This window comes from Papaver somniferum, chromosome 7 (assembly GCF_003573695.1).
Source record: "Papaver somniferum cultivar HN1 chromosome 7, ASM357369v1, whole genome shotgun sequence".
In the NCBI taxonomy this organism is placed as follows: domain Eukaryota; kingdom Viridiplantae; phylum Streptophyta; class Magnoliopsida; order Ranunculales; family Papaveraceae; genus Papaver; species Papaver somniferum.
Genome location: NC_039364.1, coordinates 206,363,076 through 206,380,917, shown reverse-complemented (window position 1 = coordinate 206,380,917; position 17,842 = coordinate 206,363,076). Strand labels below are relative to the sequence as shown.

The following is a 17,842-nucleotide window of genomic DNA, read 5'->3' as shown; positions in this document are numbered from 1 at the left end:
AAGTGCTTTGGTCAATCTATTTACATCCTCGAACTCATGAGGTTTTAGTTTCGCAACTAGGGAGTGACCAACAAAATCTTTCGGATCCCGGTGGTTATGACAGCCACACAAAACCTCACAATCCCATTTGTTCATGTCATTTAAACAGAATACAAGCTTAAACGGGAAATTCCTCGTACGAGTCTTGTATACCCTATTAGTATTCTTTGAATATACATAATCCTTTCTCTTGTGGCTATTCTTCTCCTTGTATTTCCCACTTCTCTCGCAAGCCATCTCAAAACGCCTCATTGAACCTTCGGTATTCCTCACCAACACACACATGTTCTTAAGAGCCGTCTCTTTAGCCCAAGCGATTGCTTCATTTCGATCTATTATTCCCTACATAAGATCAATTTCACGTTCATTAGAAGGTTCATTACTAGCAATCCATTAGTGAAGTTCAAGATACTAGATGAAAAGTATTTTTTGGTCACATACCAGAGGTATTTTATAGTATTCCGACGTATCCCGATGAAGCAGCTTTGCATTTGTTGGATCAATATATGTCACCACCTAAAGATCGAATGAAAATTAGTTCCAAACGAAATTAAAACACCATGCCGGAAACCCGTACCGGCATGCTCCACCAATGTTCCGGCATAGTCTAACTTAACCAAAACTGAAGACCAAATTTGAAACTTATTCCGGCATAAAAGATTCATTAGACAGCAACACCGGAAGCCAAGGTGCCGGCATTCTCGTAATTTATTGTCCCAAGCCGGTACACGCTTCCGGCATTAAAAATAATTGATATGTAATGCCGGTATTTAGCTTTGGAAAACATTTATTCCTGTATGTTTTTTTGGTAGGTACCGGCATTGTAAAATTGAAACTTAACAACGCCTGTTGCGCCGCCGGCATTCTCGAGATTAATAGTACCACGCCGGTACGGAGTTCCGGCGTTGAGGTTTATTAATTTCCCATGCCGGTACTTGGTTTTAGATGGAAATGTTTCCTGTATGTTTTTCATGCAGTTCCGGCATAAAAACCTATCAATGAAACCATGCTGGTTGAATATTCAGTATTATATTCCTTGGTAGGTAAAAAAGTTAAATGCGTACCGGCATAGTTTTTTAGTAGAATACTATGCCGGATCAATATTCAAAATGGGGAATATCGCTCTACCGACATGGTCGTAGTATGAATACCATGCCGGTATTGAGTCTGCCGGCATGGTATTCATACCATTTCTATGCCGGCACCTAGGTTTTACAGTTGAAAAAATGGCGGGTTTAAAGAAAAAAATCGATTTTTCAACCTCCTAGCAGCTTTACCTGTGTATTGGGGATGCTTGCATGTGGTGCAAGTTTACTTTCTTGTGTAGCTTCTTCGAAAAACTCTCCATACTCGTCAAAATCATCATTCAAGGGTGTTGGCTCAACAAAGAGTTGCAATTGAGAGTTGTTGTCATTAGCTCCTTGTTGTAGTTGAGCTAAAGATTCAACAGCTGCAATTCTCTCCTCAAAATCATCTTCCATTTTCACAAAAAAAATTCCACTCAAAAATATTTTTCCCTCCTTCTACGCTCACCTCACTCACCCAAATTCAAATAAAACACACTAATCATTTATCAAAAATCTTATGATTTTACTAATTATTATTAATCACTAATCCTGATTAGTGAGGAGTAGATTAGGTAATACGTAAAATACTTAGATAAGGGGTGACCCCGAATTGATATCTGGATCAAATTTTTGTCCTTTTCTTATATCCCCAAATTGTTTTTTTTTTATCCCGAATTTCGCATTCTAGTAAAATGAAGGTATTTCAGTTTGGCAAGTCCTGCATTTTTGCAGTTTGGTATCATGACCATGCATTAGGTGCATACAAGAGATATATGGCATGCCGTTTTTGCGAGAGGGAGACGAAAAAAGATTGAAGTTTGAGATGCAAGAATCAACACTTAACCAAAACCTAAATTACAACAAACATCATACAAACAACAAAGTAGATAGAGCTGCATCTCTACTGAAAACATGTTCATCACTCTCTCAACTGAAACAAATTCATGCCCAAATTTTCAGATCACATCTCCATCAAAACAACTCTTTAGCTTCTACTCTTGTCTCTCTTTACACTTCATTCTCTTTCTCTAACTATACTCACCTTGTCTTCTCTTCTGTTACAACACCAACATTATCTCTCTATAATCACACCATTAGAGCTTTCTCTAAAAACCCATCTCTTTGCATTAAATCCCTCCATCTCTATTTCCAAATGCTTCGCAGAGGAATTAAACCCGATAATTACACATACCCTTTTCTCCTTAACTCATGTGCTCCTCTATCTGCTCTTAAACAAGGAGTTGAGATTCATGGACGTATTTTGAGAACTGGGTTTCTGTTATATACTCCGGTTTCGAATGCATTGATAGATATGTATGGAAAATGTAATTCGTTGGATCAATCGCGTTGGGTGTTCGATGAAATGCTTGATAGAGATGTTGTTTCTTATAATGCTCTTATAGGGGCTCATGCATGGCTTGGGGAAGATATGAGCCAAGCGCAAAGAGTATTAGATCATATGCCGGTTAGAAATGCAATATCTTGGAATGGGTTGATTGTTGGTTATGTTAATGGTGGTGATTTGAGTTCAGCTCGTCGAATATTTGATAAGATGCCTGAAAGAAATGTAGTTTCGTGGACAACAATGTTAGTGGGATATGCAAAGAGCGGATATATGGATTCAGCCAGATTTCTCTTTGATTCAATGCGTGAAAGAAATATAATTGCTTGGACTGCGATGATTAATGGTTATGCGCAGAATGGGCGACCCAGTGAAGCATTGGAACTTTTCCGCGGAATGGAAAAAGCACGGATAAAACCGGAGGCTGTAACTATGACTGGTGTAATCTCTGCCTCGGCGCAGTTGGGTGGGACTGAGTTGGCAAATTGGATCGGGTCTTACGTGGATAGAGAAGGAATTGAACGAAATGAGAAAATCCTCACTGCACTAATCGACATGCATGCAAAATGTGGTAATATGGAAGAAGCATGCCGGTTGTTTCGCGGGATACCTTCCCCGGATGTGTTTTCTTACAGTGCGCTTATCACAGGTCTTGCTTCTCATGGGCATGGTTTCAAAGCTCTAGAAATTTTTCGGAAAATGCAGGCGGAATGTATTGACCCGGACAATATAGCGTTTGTGGGGGTACTTACAGCTTGTAGCCATACAGGACTCGTTGAAGATGGTTTGAGGTTTTGGGATGAAATGGTTAATGATTACAAGATTAAGCCTGAGGCAGGCCACTTTGCCTGCATGGTCGATATGCTTGCACGTGCTGGGCGACTCGATGAAGCTCACGAGATGGTCATGAGTATGCCAGAGGGACCTCATCCTGGAGCTTTGGGTGCTCTGTTGTCGGCGTGTAAAACGTATGGAAATGTCGAGATTGCTGAAAGCACTGCGAAGAAGCTAATAACGTTGGAGCCTGGAAATACTGGGAATTATTTGCTTCTTTCGAGTACCTACGCTTCTAGAGGACAATGGGAGGAAGCTGCAAAAGTGAGGGTTGCAATGAAGGAGAAAAGGATCGATAAGCTTCCTGGATGTAGTTGGATTGAAGTCAAAAGTAGAAATCATTGTCATGAAATTCAGTTGAAACGATCAGCTAATGAAGGAGGTCAGTAGCATCCATACTACTTGGTTCATCGCCTCAATGGAACAACATCACGTGCACCTGCTTCCATATTGCTTGCTTCATCATTTCAACAAATAACTGTGTCAGGTGCACTAGGATCCATGTATCATATGCTGTAGTCCATTGGATGCGTTAATGACTGACAAGAGCAAGAACTTGGTGGATGCACTGCTGAACGACAAGAGCTGGAACTTGGTGGATGATTTCGAAAACATCTTAAAAAGGTGAAACCAGGCAGCTGAATTACACGGGGGAAACAAATTATGCGGGTCTTTGAGGATCTTTTAGCTTCCTATTAAATCATTCTGGAAGGATGGATCGTTCTACATTCCGAAGGAAACCCCTGATCAGTTTCAATATTATTATTTATTCTTTACTGGTACATTGTATGTATGCTAAGACTGACAAAATTGTAGGCTTTCAATAGAAGCAGCTTTTTGGTTTTTCTACTGCTTTCATAATAACAGTTTTTAGTTTTTTACCATCTACTGCTCTCATAACAAATTTTATCACCCAGATATGGGGGTAATACAAGAGAACTAATAATAATAGATACAACATAAGATTGATAACAAAGAAAATAATTGAATGTTATAGCTGTTTGATGCATTTCCTTCAAACTCTTGGACAACGACAATTGATATGAATCAATAGTTGTGATATCGTCTATTCTGTTGAGGATAGTAATTCTGTTGAGAATGGTAGTTCTGCTGAGAATGGTAGTTCTGTTGAGGACTGTAATTTGCCTCTGGCATAGCCATCTCAGACAATAAAGAAGTTTTCAAAAGCCACCCTTCTGGTTCCTTGAGGAATTGGTTTGTGTAGATATAAGTTTTAAGTTTCATGATGATTGGATTCAGCTTTGGATTTTTTTTTGATTCCAGGGCACCCAGGAAGTGGCGAGATATGATATTAAGTATCTTCCGGAACTGAGTTTTGTATGTCTTAAAGAGTGCAAAACCTGCCATCTGTGAAACACAAAATTAAGGTTGCTTAATTGACGGAAGTTGTCCAGCCCTTTCAGGGAAAGGAAGAAGAAAAAGCGAGCTTGGAATGAAATTATGCCAGCTTGCTTCATGTGACAGTAAAACAACATGGGATTGGTTCTTGTTCAAAATCGAACTAGTAGTTCTGCGACCAACTTACTTCCAGGAAACTGTTCAGAGCTACTGCCGTGTATATGTTGGCTGGGAGTGAATTCAACAACCTGGCAATCCATGCCCAACTTTCCTTCAGACCATGTAGGTTTTGGACACCGCTAACTTCCGTCTGCCACAACAAGCAGAGCAGTTAGCATGTCAGACGACATTAAAAAAAAAACGAATAAATGAGGAGCATGCAACTAGAGAAGTTGGTGGATTGCTTGAACAACTTGGTTTATAGTGTTCACATATTTAGGTTCATGATAGACTTTAGCTGATGAAAATGAGAAGTACCAACCTGAACTAGTGCTCCATATAGTTTCATATAAGATGCCACTCCTTCCAAATAACTTTCACGGCTTTCAGCCTTCCCATCTTCTTCTCGGAAACCCATCACTTTAAAGTAGTCTTCTTTAGATATTGTTGACTGTAATGGAAACCAAAAAAATTTAATATTGAGTCTTTAAAAAACCAAATCTTACTCATTAAAACACAAGACTTGATATATTTTTGTACAGAATTATCCTTCAAGAAGGATTTTCCTGAGGCTAAGCCAAACTAACCCCCCTCTGAGTAAGCTACATGCTTTGGAACAGTGTATATACAAGCCTTATGGAGCTCCGCAAGAAGAAGATCCATCACAAGGGGAACCTGATCCATAGACAAATATTTTAAAAATGATACTTGAGTTTCTAATGCAATGACAGAATGATGAAGCCTGTCATTCCATTTCCAGATATTGCATTACCATGAGGTCTACTTTGGCTTGCGTTTTGATTAAAGTTTCACTAGGAGAGCATACAAAATGTTAACTTCTAAACTTCTAAAGAACGAATAGAAAGGTGATAACCTGTGAAGTAACAAGAAAAATGACATGCCCACAGGCAAATGCAGTACTGTTAAAGTTTGCACTCTGGGTTGAGCATTGAGACACAACCTGTGAAATGAGAGTGGTTGACAGTTTTAGTAAATAAGTAAATTCATTAATGCAATAAAATGCGAAGGCTGCATAAAGAAAAGAACTGACAGTCTCAACTTATAACATGATAGTTAACAAAGCTTTTGCAAAAGATGTTCCGCACATCAAGGAACTCTTTTTAATTTCCTAAAGATACTAAAATAATTTTTTCCCTTTGTAAGCACAATGCAGATTACCTTCTTTGCAAACATAACAGCACTAATTAATTGAGGACATAGAGGATCATTAATAAGTCTAATCAGTTCACTCGCTTTTGCTCTGAAAAACAGAAAGTAGAAATGAGGGTCAATCAATTTTATCAGCTTGTAAGATATCAAAATGTACAACTAGAAACCTTTCAGCAAACAGGTTTCTGCTTTGGAGAACGGCTAGTGCAAACTATAATGATTCTATTGAGACAATAGTTTAAAAATAATAATTATTATAAGAAAAGAAAAAGAAACCACCCACCTGACACTGTCTCTATTCCCAGATATTTGCTTTATCCGCCAACCAATTTGCAATTCATGACTACGAAAATCCTGTCCAAACATGAGGCATGAAACACAAAACCTTGAGAAACCTTGTGAAAGATGACCGGGAACCTATTTGGTACCATGGAAACAAGCTTTTACGAATAAAAAATATTAGATTAGCTAATTCAGTTGTATAGACTAATTGCACATGTGGAGCTATTCATTCAAGGCAAGACAAGTAAGCAAACGACCTACTTGCAAAAAACTGAGTATATAAGACAAGTTTTACTATTTCTCCATTAGCTTTACTACCAAGACTTGTTAACATGTTATCAAAGTACATATACGAGTATTCAGGAGATTAAAAGAAGAAAGAAAGAGAAAAAGCAAGAAGAAGCAATCACCTGATTATGACTCAATCTGAAAGCCTGGTTATTTTCATCAACCTCCTTAAACTTTTGAAGCCTTTCAACCTCTACTCGTAGAGCACTATCGGCAGCCCTAACTAAACTACCTGTCACGATATTGAGGACTATTATGCTTGCATGTGCGCCAAATCAAATTAAAGGAACATGGATACTGTATGAACTTTCCTAATCCACTTTAAGGCTACCACAAACTGGAAATTACAGGATTCCAGTTCGCGAAAAGAATTCGAACGTAAAATAAATTGGTAAAAGGCTGAAGGTTGTTGGTAGCTGGAAAAATTCAGAGCGGATAATACAGGACCAAAGTAAACGGCAGACACGAAGCCAGACAAGTCCCAGACATCCAAAGTACCTGCTGATGGTGAAATATTTGATCCAGATCTGCCAGGTTCACTTCTGTTTACATCTTTTAGTGTTTGAGCAGCTTCCCTCTTTTGTGCCTCTTCACTTGCCTTTTTTGCATTCTCTGCGACTTCTTTTTCTGCAGCCTCTTTAGCTCTCCGATTTTCTGCTTCAAAAGCTGCTGCCTTTCGTGCTTCTTCAGCCGTCTTTTTCACAGCCTGCACCTCAGCAATAACAATTTTGGCTTAATACCTTCTGGAACAACCAAAACTGACTTAGCTGTCTCAAATGTTTAATACATAGGCACCCACATGATAAGAAAACACAATCATATCCTGCCCATCACTAGTTCTGAGTTTTCGATAACACAAAGGAGGATGAGTTCAAATGCTTGGAAAACATTTTAATTAAGTCATTAACAAAAGTATATCCAGTTATCCACCTGAAGTAGACAAAACCTGAGATGAAGATTGGATCAGAGAATGTTTGTGCTAGACAGGGTTAAGGCTGTCAGAGGATTGTAAAGTGGCTGGTAGTCATGTATGTGGGTGATAGAAGGTAAGAGTTGCTAGAAATCACTTTATGGTTGAAAACAGAACCACTAGAATTTTGTCCAAATGTCTTCTCAAGATAGACAGGAACATATACCAAAATCACCTTGACAACCATTCTTCCATCTTAGTAAACTCTTCATTGTTCGACTTTTAAACTCTTCCATGGTGACAAACTCTCCATAACTCATTTTATCGCAAGTTTATGATACCACATGAAGCAACAGCACAAACGTATAAAAGATCAATTGATCCAAGAAAAACAAGAAGTGGCCTTTAAAAACTAACAAACTCGAGTTGAAACAGGATACAAGTCATGTTCGAGCACACCCTGATCTCATAGGAAGTGGAGGTGATTAGCAATGGGGAAGTGGAGTTGTGTAAAAGTGGTGATCACCACATTTTCACTATGAAGGGAAACTGGTCACGCCTTCACCCACTATCTCATTGTTGTTAACCGTCCGTTCTTCCCTGACACGTTCTCGTAATGGGCGCGTTGCACGATGTACGCTGTAAATCGCCAAACCAATACCCCAGTGAGCATCCCCCAGTTTGTGACATGTTTGATGTCTCGAGTAAGTGGGTCGAGTCGTGAGACTCGTCGCTGAAAGAAGCACACAGTGCTTTTAGGTCAAATAATAAATTATTTGTGAAACCAATATTTATAAAACATCGCTTATAATCGATGTGTATGAATCATCGCTTTTAAGCAAGCAGCCGAAAATAATCGATGTGCAAGAAGCATCATTGTTTTAGAGGTCGATTGAATCAGTCGTGGATTGAGCGTCTTAAAAAAGGTAGCATGACCGACCACCTTGGAGTGATCGTTTAATAGCTTTAGGGACAAGCTATTTTTGGTCGATCATCCCCTGTGAAGGAGGGGTGGCCGGTGATCACAATGCTACCCTGTTGGGTTTCTGAAAATAAATCTACATCATCTAACTAGGCTAGCAAAGTTGGATGGATGAGATGATTTTCGGCAGTTACATATTGCCGTTGACACAATTTAGGGTTTAGGGGCCGCGCGGCCAACCCTGTTTTGGCTGGTCGAATCAAAGTGTTGGGCGCTATTCGAACAAGCCGATTAGCCATGTGCGAAGACGAGCCTCTGGTGAATATGCTGACATCTCCTGGGCCATCTAAAATTAGATATAAGACACTCGATTCGGCTGACAAAGATGGATGGTCGTGATCGATTTGAGGTAGTAATATGTTGCCGCAAACACCGATTAGGGTTTCAAAGCAACCGCGTCCACCCTAGTTCAATCGAACAATTTGGTGTGCCATTGACTTCCCATGAGCAAGTCGATTGGTCGGGGATAATATTGGGTCGGTGGTGAACGCATTGGCACCTCCTTGATCGTTTGGAACGCGATCTAAGTCGTCCAACTAGGATGGCGAAGTTGGACGGATATGATGGTTTTGCGACAATAATATACTGTCGCAACCCAAAATTAGGGTTTTGAAATAGCGTGTTTGTCCTAGTTCGGGCAAAACGATTTAACGCCCTATAGGCTTGTCACGGGCAGGTCGATCGACCAAAGGGGAAGTTGGGACGCCAACGGACACGATGACACTTCCTTAATCGCTTGTAGGAAAATCCAAGCCGTCCAACTAGGCTAGCGAAGTTGGACGATTGTGACGTTTCTAAGACCGTTTTCGCCGGTCTACCTCGTTTGTGAAAAAGCAGGGGTCTAACAACACCACCCAACATTTCGCTTAGCAATCTGTATGGACAAACTCCAATACACTTTTTATGAGAATCAACTAGACAGTTAGACTCAATCAATAAAAAGATATATCAAAGAGTTTATATCTCAATCTCTCGATTTGATCTTTATTCAAGCAAATGGAAATCTGCGAGTCTTTATCAAAGAGAGATAACTTGGACGGTACCAAAGACCAATATCCAAGGATCCATCAATATCCAAAGACCAATATCCAAGGATCCATCAATATCCAAGGTTGGATTTCCAATTGATGATCTTTAACGCACAACCTCTATTATTTCAATTGTATAAAAAATATAATGCGGAAAAGAAATAACACAGACACCAGAAGTTTTGTTAACGAGGAAACCGCAAATGCAGAAAAACCCCGGGACCTAGTCCAGATTGAATACACACTGTATTAATCCGCTACAGACACTAGCCTACTCCAAGCTTACTTCGGACTGGACTATAGTTGAACCCCAATCAGTCTCCCACTAATTCAAGGTACAGTTGTACTTCTACGCCTCTGATCCCAGCAGGATACTGCGCACTTGATTCCCTTAGCTGATCTCACCCACAACCAAGAGTTGCTGCAACCCAAAATCACAGACTTGATAATAAAAAATATGTCTCACACAGAAAAGTCTATCAAAGGATAAATCTGTCGCCCACAGAAAAACCCTAGGTTTTGTTCCGTCTTAAGATATAAAATCAAGGTGAACAGGAACCAATTGATAATCCGGTCTTATATTCCCGAAGAACAGCCTAGATTAATCAATCACCTCTCAACAATCCTTCTTGACTACACAAGCGGTTTGTCGAGGAATCACAAACAGTGAGACGAAGATGTTTATGACTCCTTTATCTTGCCTATCGGAGAACTCTCATGATCTCAAGCCAATCAAAGATTGTACTTGTACGATAGAAGATGCAAGATCAGATCACACAACTACGATAAAAGTAGTATCGGTCTGGCTTCACAATCCCAATGAAGTCTTTAAGTCGTTAACCTGGTTTTAAAGAAGAAAACCAAAGGTTAAAGGAGAATCGACTCTAGCGAGCGCACTAGTATCACACAGACGTGTGGGGATTAGTTTTGCACAATGCTAGATGTCTCCTTTATATATCCTTCAAATCAGGGTTTTGCCTTAGTTACAAAGCAATCCATATTCACCGTTAGATGAAAACCTGATTTAGATTCAAGCTAATATTTCTCAACCGTTAGATCGAAAACTTAGCTTGTCACACACGCTTGGGTAGACGTTTACTGGGTTTGTGAAAACCATGCCCAAACGTGTACGTGTATGTTGGTTCAACATAGTAACCCAAAAGGTTAACCATATGAGCAATTCATATTAACCTAGTTCTTCTTCACCATAACTAGTTCAATTGACTCAAATGAACTAGTTAGAGAGTTGTTCAATTTCTATGAGATCTTATGTAACTACACAAGGCACAATTGAAACAAAGATGATTCGATTCGATGAATCGACTCATGAACTTTATAGCCACGGTTTGCATAAAGCATTCCTTAGTAATTTAAGTTTCATGTTCAGAGCACATCTTTAGATCATAACCACTTAAGCTCACAAACAAGTTCGCGGACTTAAGGCAACCGACAAAGTTTTCCAGACTCAACAGAAAATCTCGGCAAAGAAACTTCCGCCAGTTCGCGGACTAGGTTCAAGAACTGAGTTCGCGGACTAAACACGCAAAAAAGTTTTTGGAAAATCCCAACAGAAATTCTCGGTAAGAGAACTTCCGTCAGTTCGTGGACTGAGTTCGCGGACTTGGCAAAGCCAATTCCTCCGGTTTCTCTCAATCAACAAAGTTCGAAAACTTCGGATTAAAGAATACATGGTTATGTGATTTAAACTCTCATTCCAATCATTGAGACATTCTCAGAGGACGTTATATAGCCGTTATTCACAGACCGTTTCACGTCAAAGCAATTCTCAAAGTAATTGAAACTTTTCATGACATTCATCACTAGGTGAAGATAAAATTGATCAAAGCGAAACGCTTTACCAACACACGATTTCGAGACAAAGATAAGTAGTGAATACTCAGCTCGAAATGTCAAATGTTTATGATCCAGTCTATATAGCATACGACTTTTTGTCTCATAAGAAGTAGGAGATAGAATAGATAGACTTTTGAGTGATAGATAAGTTCAAGTCTCCACATACCTTTTTGTTGATGAAGTTCCGCGGTTCCTTGAGTAGATCTTCGTCGTTGTATGATGAATCGCCATGAAGTCCTTGAGCTCAACTACACTTTTCTATCCTAGTCCGAGACTTAGCTATAATAGACTAGAAATCAAGACTCATAGTTTTGATCACTAACATTGACAAACATGCTTGATAAAGCAACGCATGCGAGGTCGACCGAGCTATGCTCTAACAATCTCCCCCTTTGTCAATTTTAGTAACAAAACTATTAATACATATGGAATACAAAAAAGATAAACTTTAGTGGCTCCTATTCCACAGTCTAATCTTCAATGTTTCTTGAAATCTTCGTCCTTCCAAGTACTCCAATGATCCCAAAGGTTGTAAGTTTAGCACCATCGTTGTTGAAGATCCGTAGCTATAACAATGAGAGAAATCGAGATTCTCGATCATTATTATACAGTGACATAGTATTATTATGTAACATCAAAGTCCAATTGCATCACGACTTTAACAAAAATACTATGGTGATATGTATCACTCCCCCTTAGTCAATACTCCATCTCGATCATGGAAACCACTCCCCCTTACACAATGATCCGAAAACCATATGTATTTGTAGTGTGAACTACATTATTTCTCCACCTTTTTTTTAATAAAATTGGCAAAGGTAAAAGAACGAGATCATAATGAAATTTCCACAAGAGACATTTCATAGACTAAAAGAAAAATACATACCAACTTAATTTAGATGCAATCATAAAGCCGTAGATAAATGCATTCATCAAGGAGTTTTAAGATACAAGATAAGCCCTATAAAATTCCACAGCCGCACACCCCGCAATATATTACCATTAAGCACAAGTTCAAAAGAACTCTCTCCCATTTGATGTCATTCCCGAAAGAACAACAAGAGCGACCTTAATTTCGAAAGAAAAGAAGGATTTTTTAATTGGACACCAAAAACCATGGAAATGATTTTCTATATCCAAAACTCAACCAAATTAATCACAAGTAAACCCATGATTAATTTAACCAGAATACGCAATTAAATCAAACACAAAAGTGATCAATTTAATTGATTGTGCTCAACATAAGAAAACTCACGGAGCTACGACTAAGATAACCACACGGAGATGACTACCTTAATCGTTTAAATACTCAACATAAGGAAAACCTTACGGAATATACGACTACATCAACCAATAGAACATGATTAGTATAGTCGTTCATATACTCAACACAAGAACTTGTGGAATATATGAAAAACTCAACTATATTAATTACAAGAGAACGTGTAATTAGTCTAATTATAATACACAACCAAACTAATCACCGAAGCAATCAATTTAATTGTCAAAAGATTTTGCTCGACAAAAGAAGACTTTCGGAGCAAATAACTAAATAACCAATCAAGATGATTAATTTAGTTCAAGAATGCTCAACATATAGCATCTCATGGAACAACCAACAAGGCCAATATTAATCGACATAGTTGTAAGGTGCTCAACATAAGATAAACAATGGAGCCTTCACGGTAAAACATAACAAAATGGATCAATGAAGATCAATACCGTGGATAACATACAAGGATCTATTCTATTTTCCATCACTATTTGCATAACGACATAATAGACTTTATCCTTGTCAAACAAAAGATTTCATCCTATTTTCCATCAAATAAATGACTGCATAGGCATAACTCTTGTAATTGTCAAAATTCCATTCGTCCTTTCATCAATACGAATATCAATTTATGAACAACTTTACTTTTGAAAAAATATGGGAAACTTATGTAGCAAATATTTTCATAAAGAACCAAAGTATTCAAAGCTAATCATAAAAGTTATTACAACCCATATAGAATTTAAAGCAGAGTCTTAGAAAAACAAACATCAGCATTCATACTTTTTAGAGATTAGTCACTTTCATAAAAGTGATCTCTCTCAATTTCATAGAACTTTTTTGCAAGGTATGGCACAACAAGTTCAACAGCCGGTGGGGCAACAGGAGCAACAAGAGTACCTATGACAGTCGAGGGCATCATCTTCTCAATGCTTGACCTTCTTATCATTGATGGTCCTCCGAGATTGGTTCCAATCATTTGAAGGTTGTATCCAGCACAAATTCTTGAAATGAGACAGGGAAGTCCAGGTCTCCTATTACTGCTTTGTTTAACAATGATCATAGAATTGACAATCACTCCACATAAATCAATCTACCTCCCTTCAACAATTAGGTAGATAAACTCAGTAACATCCTTCGTCCAGCGATTGTTGTCACAGGTGCTTGGTAACATATTTGCCACAACAAGCTTAGCATCAACCTTGAGATGAATACCCGCTCCTTGTACACAAACCTTACCATCATTTCGAACAGGATTTTGATTAAATAGTAAGACAGAAAGGTCTTCTAAAGTTCGTCTTTCGGATGGAGGAAAATGAGTGCCACCAATGGGTACTTGAACCAATCTTGAGACAATTTCTTTGTTAACATCAATCACAGTCCCTCCCACCATGGTTTTGAAAGAGCAGTTTACACGGTTTACATCATGAATATTTGCATAAAACTGTGCAACCAATTCATTATGAACATTACCCGAGGTTTCGTGAATTATTCCCCAATGATGATGACTAAACAAGTTGTTAAAGTGAGGAATATCATCAATAGTTGGGTCAAGAAAACGTTCAAGAATAGGTGTTTTGTTCATGAGTTCTAGATACGGTTCACATGCTGCATGATTAAATATCCTAACTCCTAAATTTAGGTCAAGGAACGATTCGTCCCTGGGTTGATTGCTAGAACTACCAACATTTCTAGTTCTTCTATGACTCATAATTGAAAGATGAAAACCCAAAAAGGAAGTAGAAGACTTACTCAGTTCGTGGACTTGGACCAATGGTGATTCTCGTACACAAACTCGAAACAAAAAAAACGAGATTCGACCCAAGATGCAAAAGCTTCTTCTGAAATCAAAGCAATCAACAAAAGAGAAAAAAAACTTGAGAAGAAGTGATGAAGAGAGGAGAGGTGTGCGAACTGTTCTTCAGTTCTTGAACAGGAGAAGGAGATGAGAACGAGAAGAGAGTTTTTCTTCTTTTTAAAAGTTGAGCAAACCAAGCGACACGTTTGCGAACCGGATTTGGTACGGAAGCGGTTCATGAACCAAAGTGTGTGAGTCGCACGTGCTGGTTAAGGGTGTGTTTAGTACAAGACCCTATTTACACCAAGACCTTATCGCTTGCATACTATGACACCAAGATAAAGCTTCCTTCCATGAACAAAGCCCTTTTGAATATTTGAACCTATTCCAGAGTAAGTTTTTCCTGAGATTATCAAGGAAAATAATCAGTGACGATCGATTTCTCTGATTTTTCTTTTTCCATCTCAAATGAAGAAAATTATTAAGATTACACAGGACAGTCTTGGAAATGTAATAGATGCTGGAGTCATCAAAAACAATGATAGCATTAGTAACATTAAGTGTCCTATCAACAATTAATTCATGCTTCATCTTTGACCCCGGAGGAGAGACCTCTTTAATAATCGTATCAATGTCAACAATGGCATGATTTTTGATCATAGCTTGATCTAGCCTGTAAAGAGATTCTTGCTCATTTGGAATATAGAGATCCATCTCAGATGATAGGATTTCAAGTTTATTTTCAATTTCAGAGAATGTTTCTAAGGATTTCATACCAGTTAATGGCTTGGAAAACAACTCTTCAACACTTATGAAAAAATCAGTCATGGAAGAGTATTCTGAAATCCCTGGTTCTGGTGGTGCATTTATTGAGATAGCACATCGGTCCATAGATTCAGATCGCTTACAAACACAGACTTTTGAGGTCTTAAACGTGTTTGCCTGCTCTGATACCAATTGAAAAAGCGGGGATCTAACAACACCACCCAATATTTCGCTTAGAAATCTGTATGGACAAACTCCAATATACTTTTTATGAGAATCAACTAGACAGTTAGACTCAATCAATAAAAAGATATATCAAAGAGTTTATATCTCAATCTCTCGATTTGATTTTTACTCAAGCAAATGGAAATCTGCGAGTCTTTATCAAAGAGATATAACTTGGAAGGTACCAAAGACCAATATCCAAGGATCTATCAATATCAATCAACAACCAAAGGTTGGATTTCCAATTGATGATCTTTAACACACAACCTGTATTATTTCAATTATATAAAAAATATAATGCGGAAAAGAAATAACACAGACACCAGAAGTTTTGTTAACGAGGAAACCGCAAATGCAGAAAAACCCCGGGACCTAGTCCAGATTGAATACACACTGTATTAAGCCTCTACAGACACTAGCCTAATCCAAGATAACTTCGGACTGGACTATAGTTGAACCCCAATCAGTCTCCCACTAATTCAAGGCACAGTCGTACTCCTACGTCTCTGATCCCAGCAGGATACTGCGCACTTGATTCCCTTAGCTGATCTCACCCATAACCAAGAGTTGCTGCAACCCAAAATCGCAGACTTGATAATAAACAAATTTGTCTCACACACGAAAGTCTATTAAAGGATAAATCTGTCTCCCACAGAAAAACCCTAGGTTTTGTTCCGTCTTAAGATATAAAATCAAGGTGAACATGAACCAATTGGTAATCCGCTCTTATATTCCCGAAGAACACCCTAGATTAATCAATCACCTCTCAACAATCCTTCTTGACTACACAAGCGGTTTTTCGAGGAATCACAAACAGTGAGACGAAGACGTTTGTGACTTCTTTCTCTTGCCTATCGGAGAACTCTCACGATCTCAAGCCAATCAAAGATTGTACTCGTACGATAGAAGATGCAAGATCAGATCACACAACTACCATAAAAGTAGTATCGGTATGGCTTCACAATCCCAATGAAGTCTTTAAGTCGTTAAATTGGTTTTAGAGAAGAAAACCAAAGGTTAAAGGAGAATCGACTCTAGCGAGCGCACTAGTATCACACACACGTGTGGGGATTAGTTTTGCACAATGCTAGATGTCTCTTTTATATATCCTTCAAATCAGGGTTTTTCCTTAATTACAAAGCAATCCATATTCACCGTTAGATGAAAACCTGATTTAGATTCAAGCTAATATTTCTCAACCGTTAGATTGAAAACTTAGCTTGTCACACACACTTGGGTAGACGTTTACTGGGTTTGTGAAAACCATGCCCAAACGTGTACGTGTATGTTGGTTCAACATAGTAACCCAAAAGGTTAACCATATGAGCAATTCATATTAACCTAGTTCTTCTTCACCATAACTAGTTCAATTGACTCAAATGAACTAGTTAGAGAGTTGTTCAATTGCTATGAGATCTTATGTAACTACACAAGACACAATTGAAACAAAGATGATTCGATTCGATGAATCGGCTCATGAACTTTATAGCCACGGTTTGCATAAAGTATTCCTTAGTAATTTAAGTTTCATGTTCAGAGAACATCTTTAGATCATAACCACTTAAGATCACAAACAAGTTCGCGGACTTAAGGCAACCGACAGAGTTTTGCAGACTCATCAGAAAATCTCGGAAAAGAGACTTTCGCCAGTTCGCGGACTAGGTTCGCGGACTGAGTTCGCGGACTAAACACGCAAACGAGTTTTTGGAAAATCCCAACAGAAATTCTCGGTAAGAGAACTTCCGTCAGTTCGCGGACTGAGTTCGCGGACTTGGCAAAGCCAATTCCTCCGGTTTCTCTCAATCAACAAAGTTCGAAAACTTCGGATTACGGAATACATGGTTATGTGATCTAAACTCTCATTCCAATCATTGAGACATTCTCAGAAGACGTTATATACTCGTTATTCACAGACCATTTCACGTCAGATCAATTCTCAAAGTAATTGAAACTTTTCATGACTTTCGTCACTAGGTGAAGATAAACTTGATCAAAGCGAAACGCTTTACCAACACACGATTTCGAGAAAAAGATAAGTAGTGAATACTCAGCTCGAAATGTCAAATGTGTATGATCCAGTCTATATAGCATACGACTTTTTGTCTCATAAGAAGTATGAGATAGAATAGATAGACTTTTGAGCGACATATAAGTTCAAGTCTCCATATACCTTTTTGTTGATGAAGTTCCACGGTTCCTTGAGTAGATCTTCGTCGTTGTATGATGAATCGCCATGAAGTCCTTGAGCTCAACTACACTTTTCTATCCTAGTCCGAGACTTAGCTATTATATACTAGAAATCAAGACTCGTAGTTTTGATCACTAACATTGACAAACATGCTTGATATAACAACGCATGCGAGGTCGACCGAGATATGCTCTAACAGTTTGATCTATCTTCTTCGACAGCGCGATCACCCATGTTTGGGATAATCGTTCGAAGCACTTGTGAATGAACAAAGTAGGA

The 17,842-nt window shown here is 38.5% G+C and overlaps 2 protein-coding genes across 2 annotated transcripts; one reads left to right on the top strand and one right to left on the bottom strand.

Moving 5' to 3' along the window:
• The first annotated feature begins 1,839 nt into the window (after nt 1-1,839).
• LOC113299446 (putative pentatricopeptide repeat-containing protein At5g37570) lies at nt 1,840-4,128 on the top strand. The gene has a single exon (XM_026548464.1). The coding sequence runs from the start codon at nt 1,885-1,887 to the stop codon at nt 3,670-3,672; it is 1,788 nt and encodes a 595-aa protein (XP_026404249.1). The 5' UTR covers nt 1,840-1,884; the 3' UTR covers nt 3,673-4,128.
• Nucleotides 4,129-4,329: 201 nt separating this feature from the next.
• Nucleotides 4,330-7,697, bottom strand: LOC113295851 (protein GLE1-like). Its single transcript, XM_026544180.1, has 10 exons — nt 7,608-7,697; nt 7,039-7,246; nt 6,663-6,772; nt 6,254-6,324; nt 5,980-6,061; nt 5,675-5,761; nt 5,392-5,475; nt 5,123-5,251; nt 4,829-4,951; nt 4,330-4,650 (listed from the first exon to the last, which is right to left on the bottom strand). The coding sequence occupies exons 1-10, from the start codon at nt 7,695-7,697 to the stop codon at nt 4,330-4,332; spliced, it is 1,305 nt and encodes a 434-aa protein (XP_026399965.1).
• Nucleotides 7,698-17,842: the final 10,145 nt, after the last annotated feature.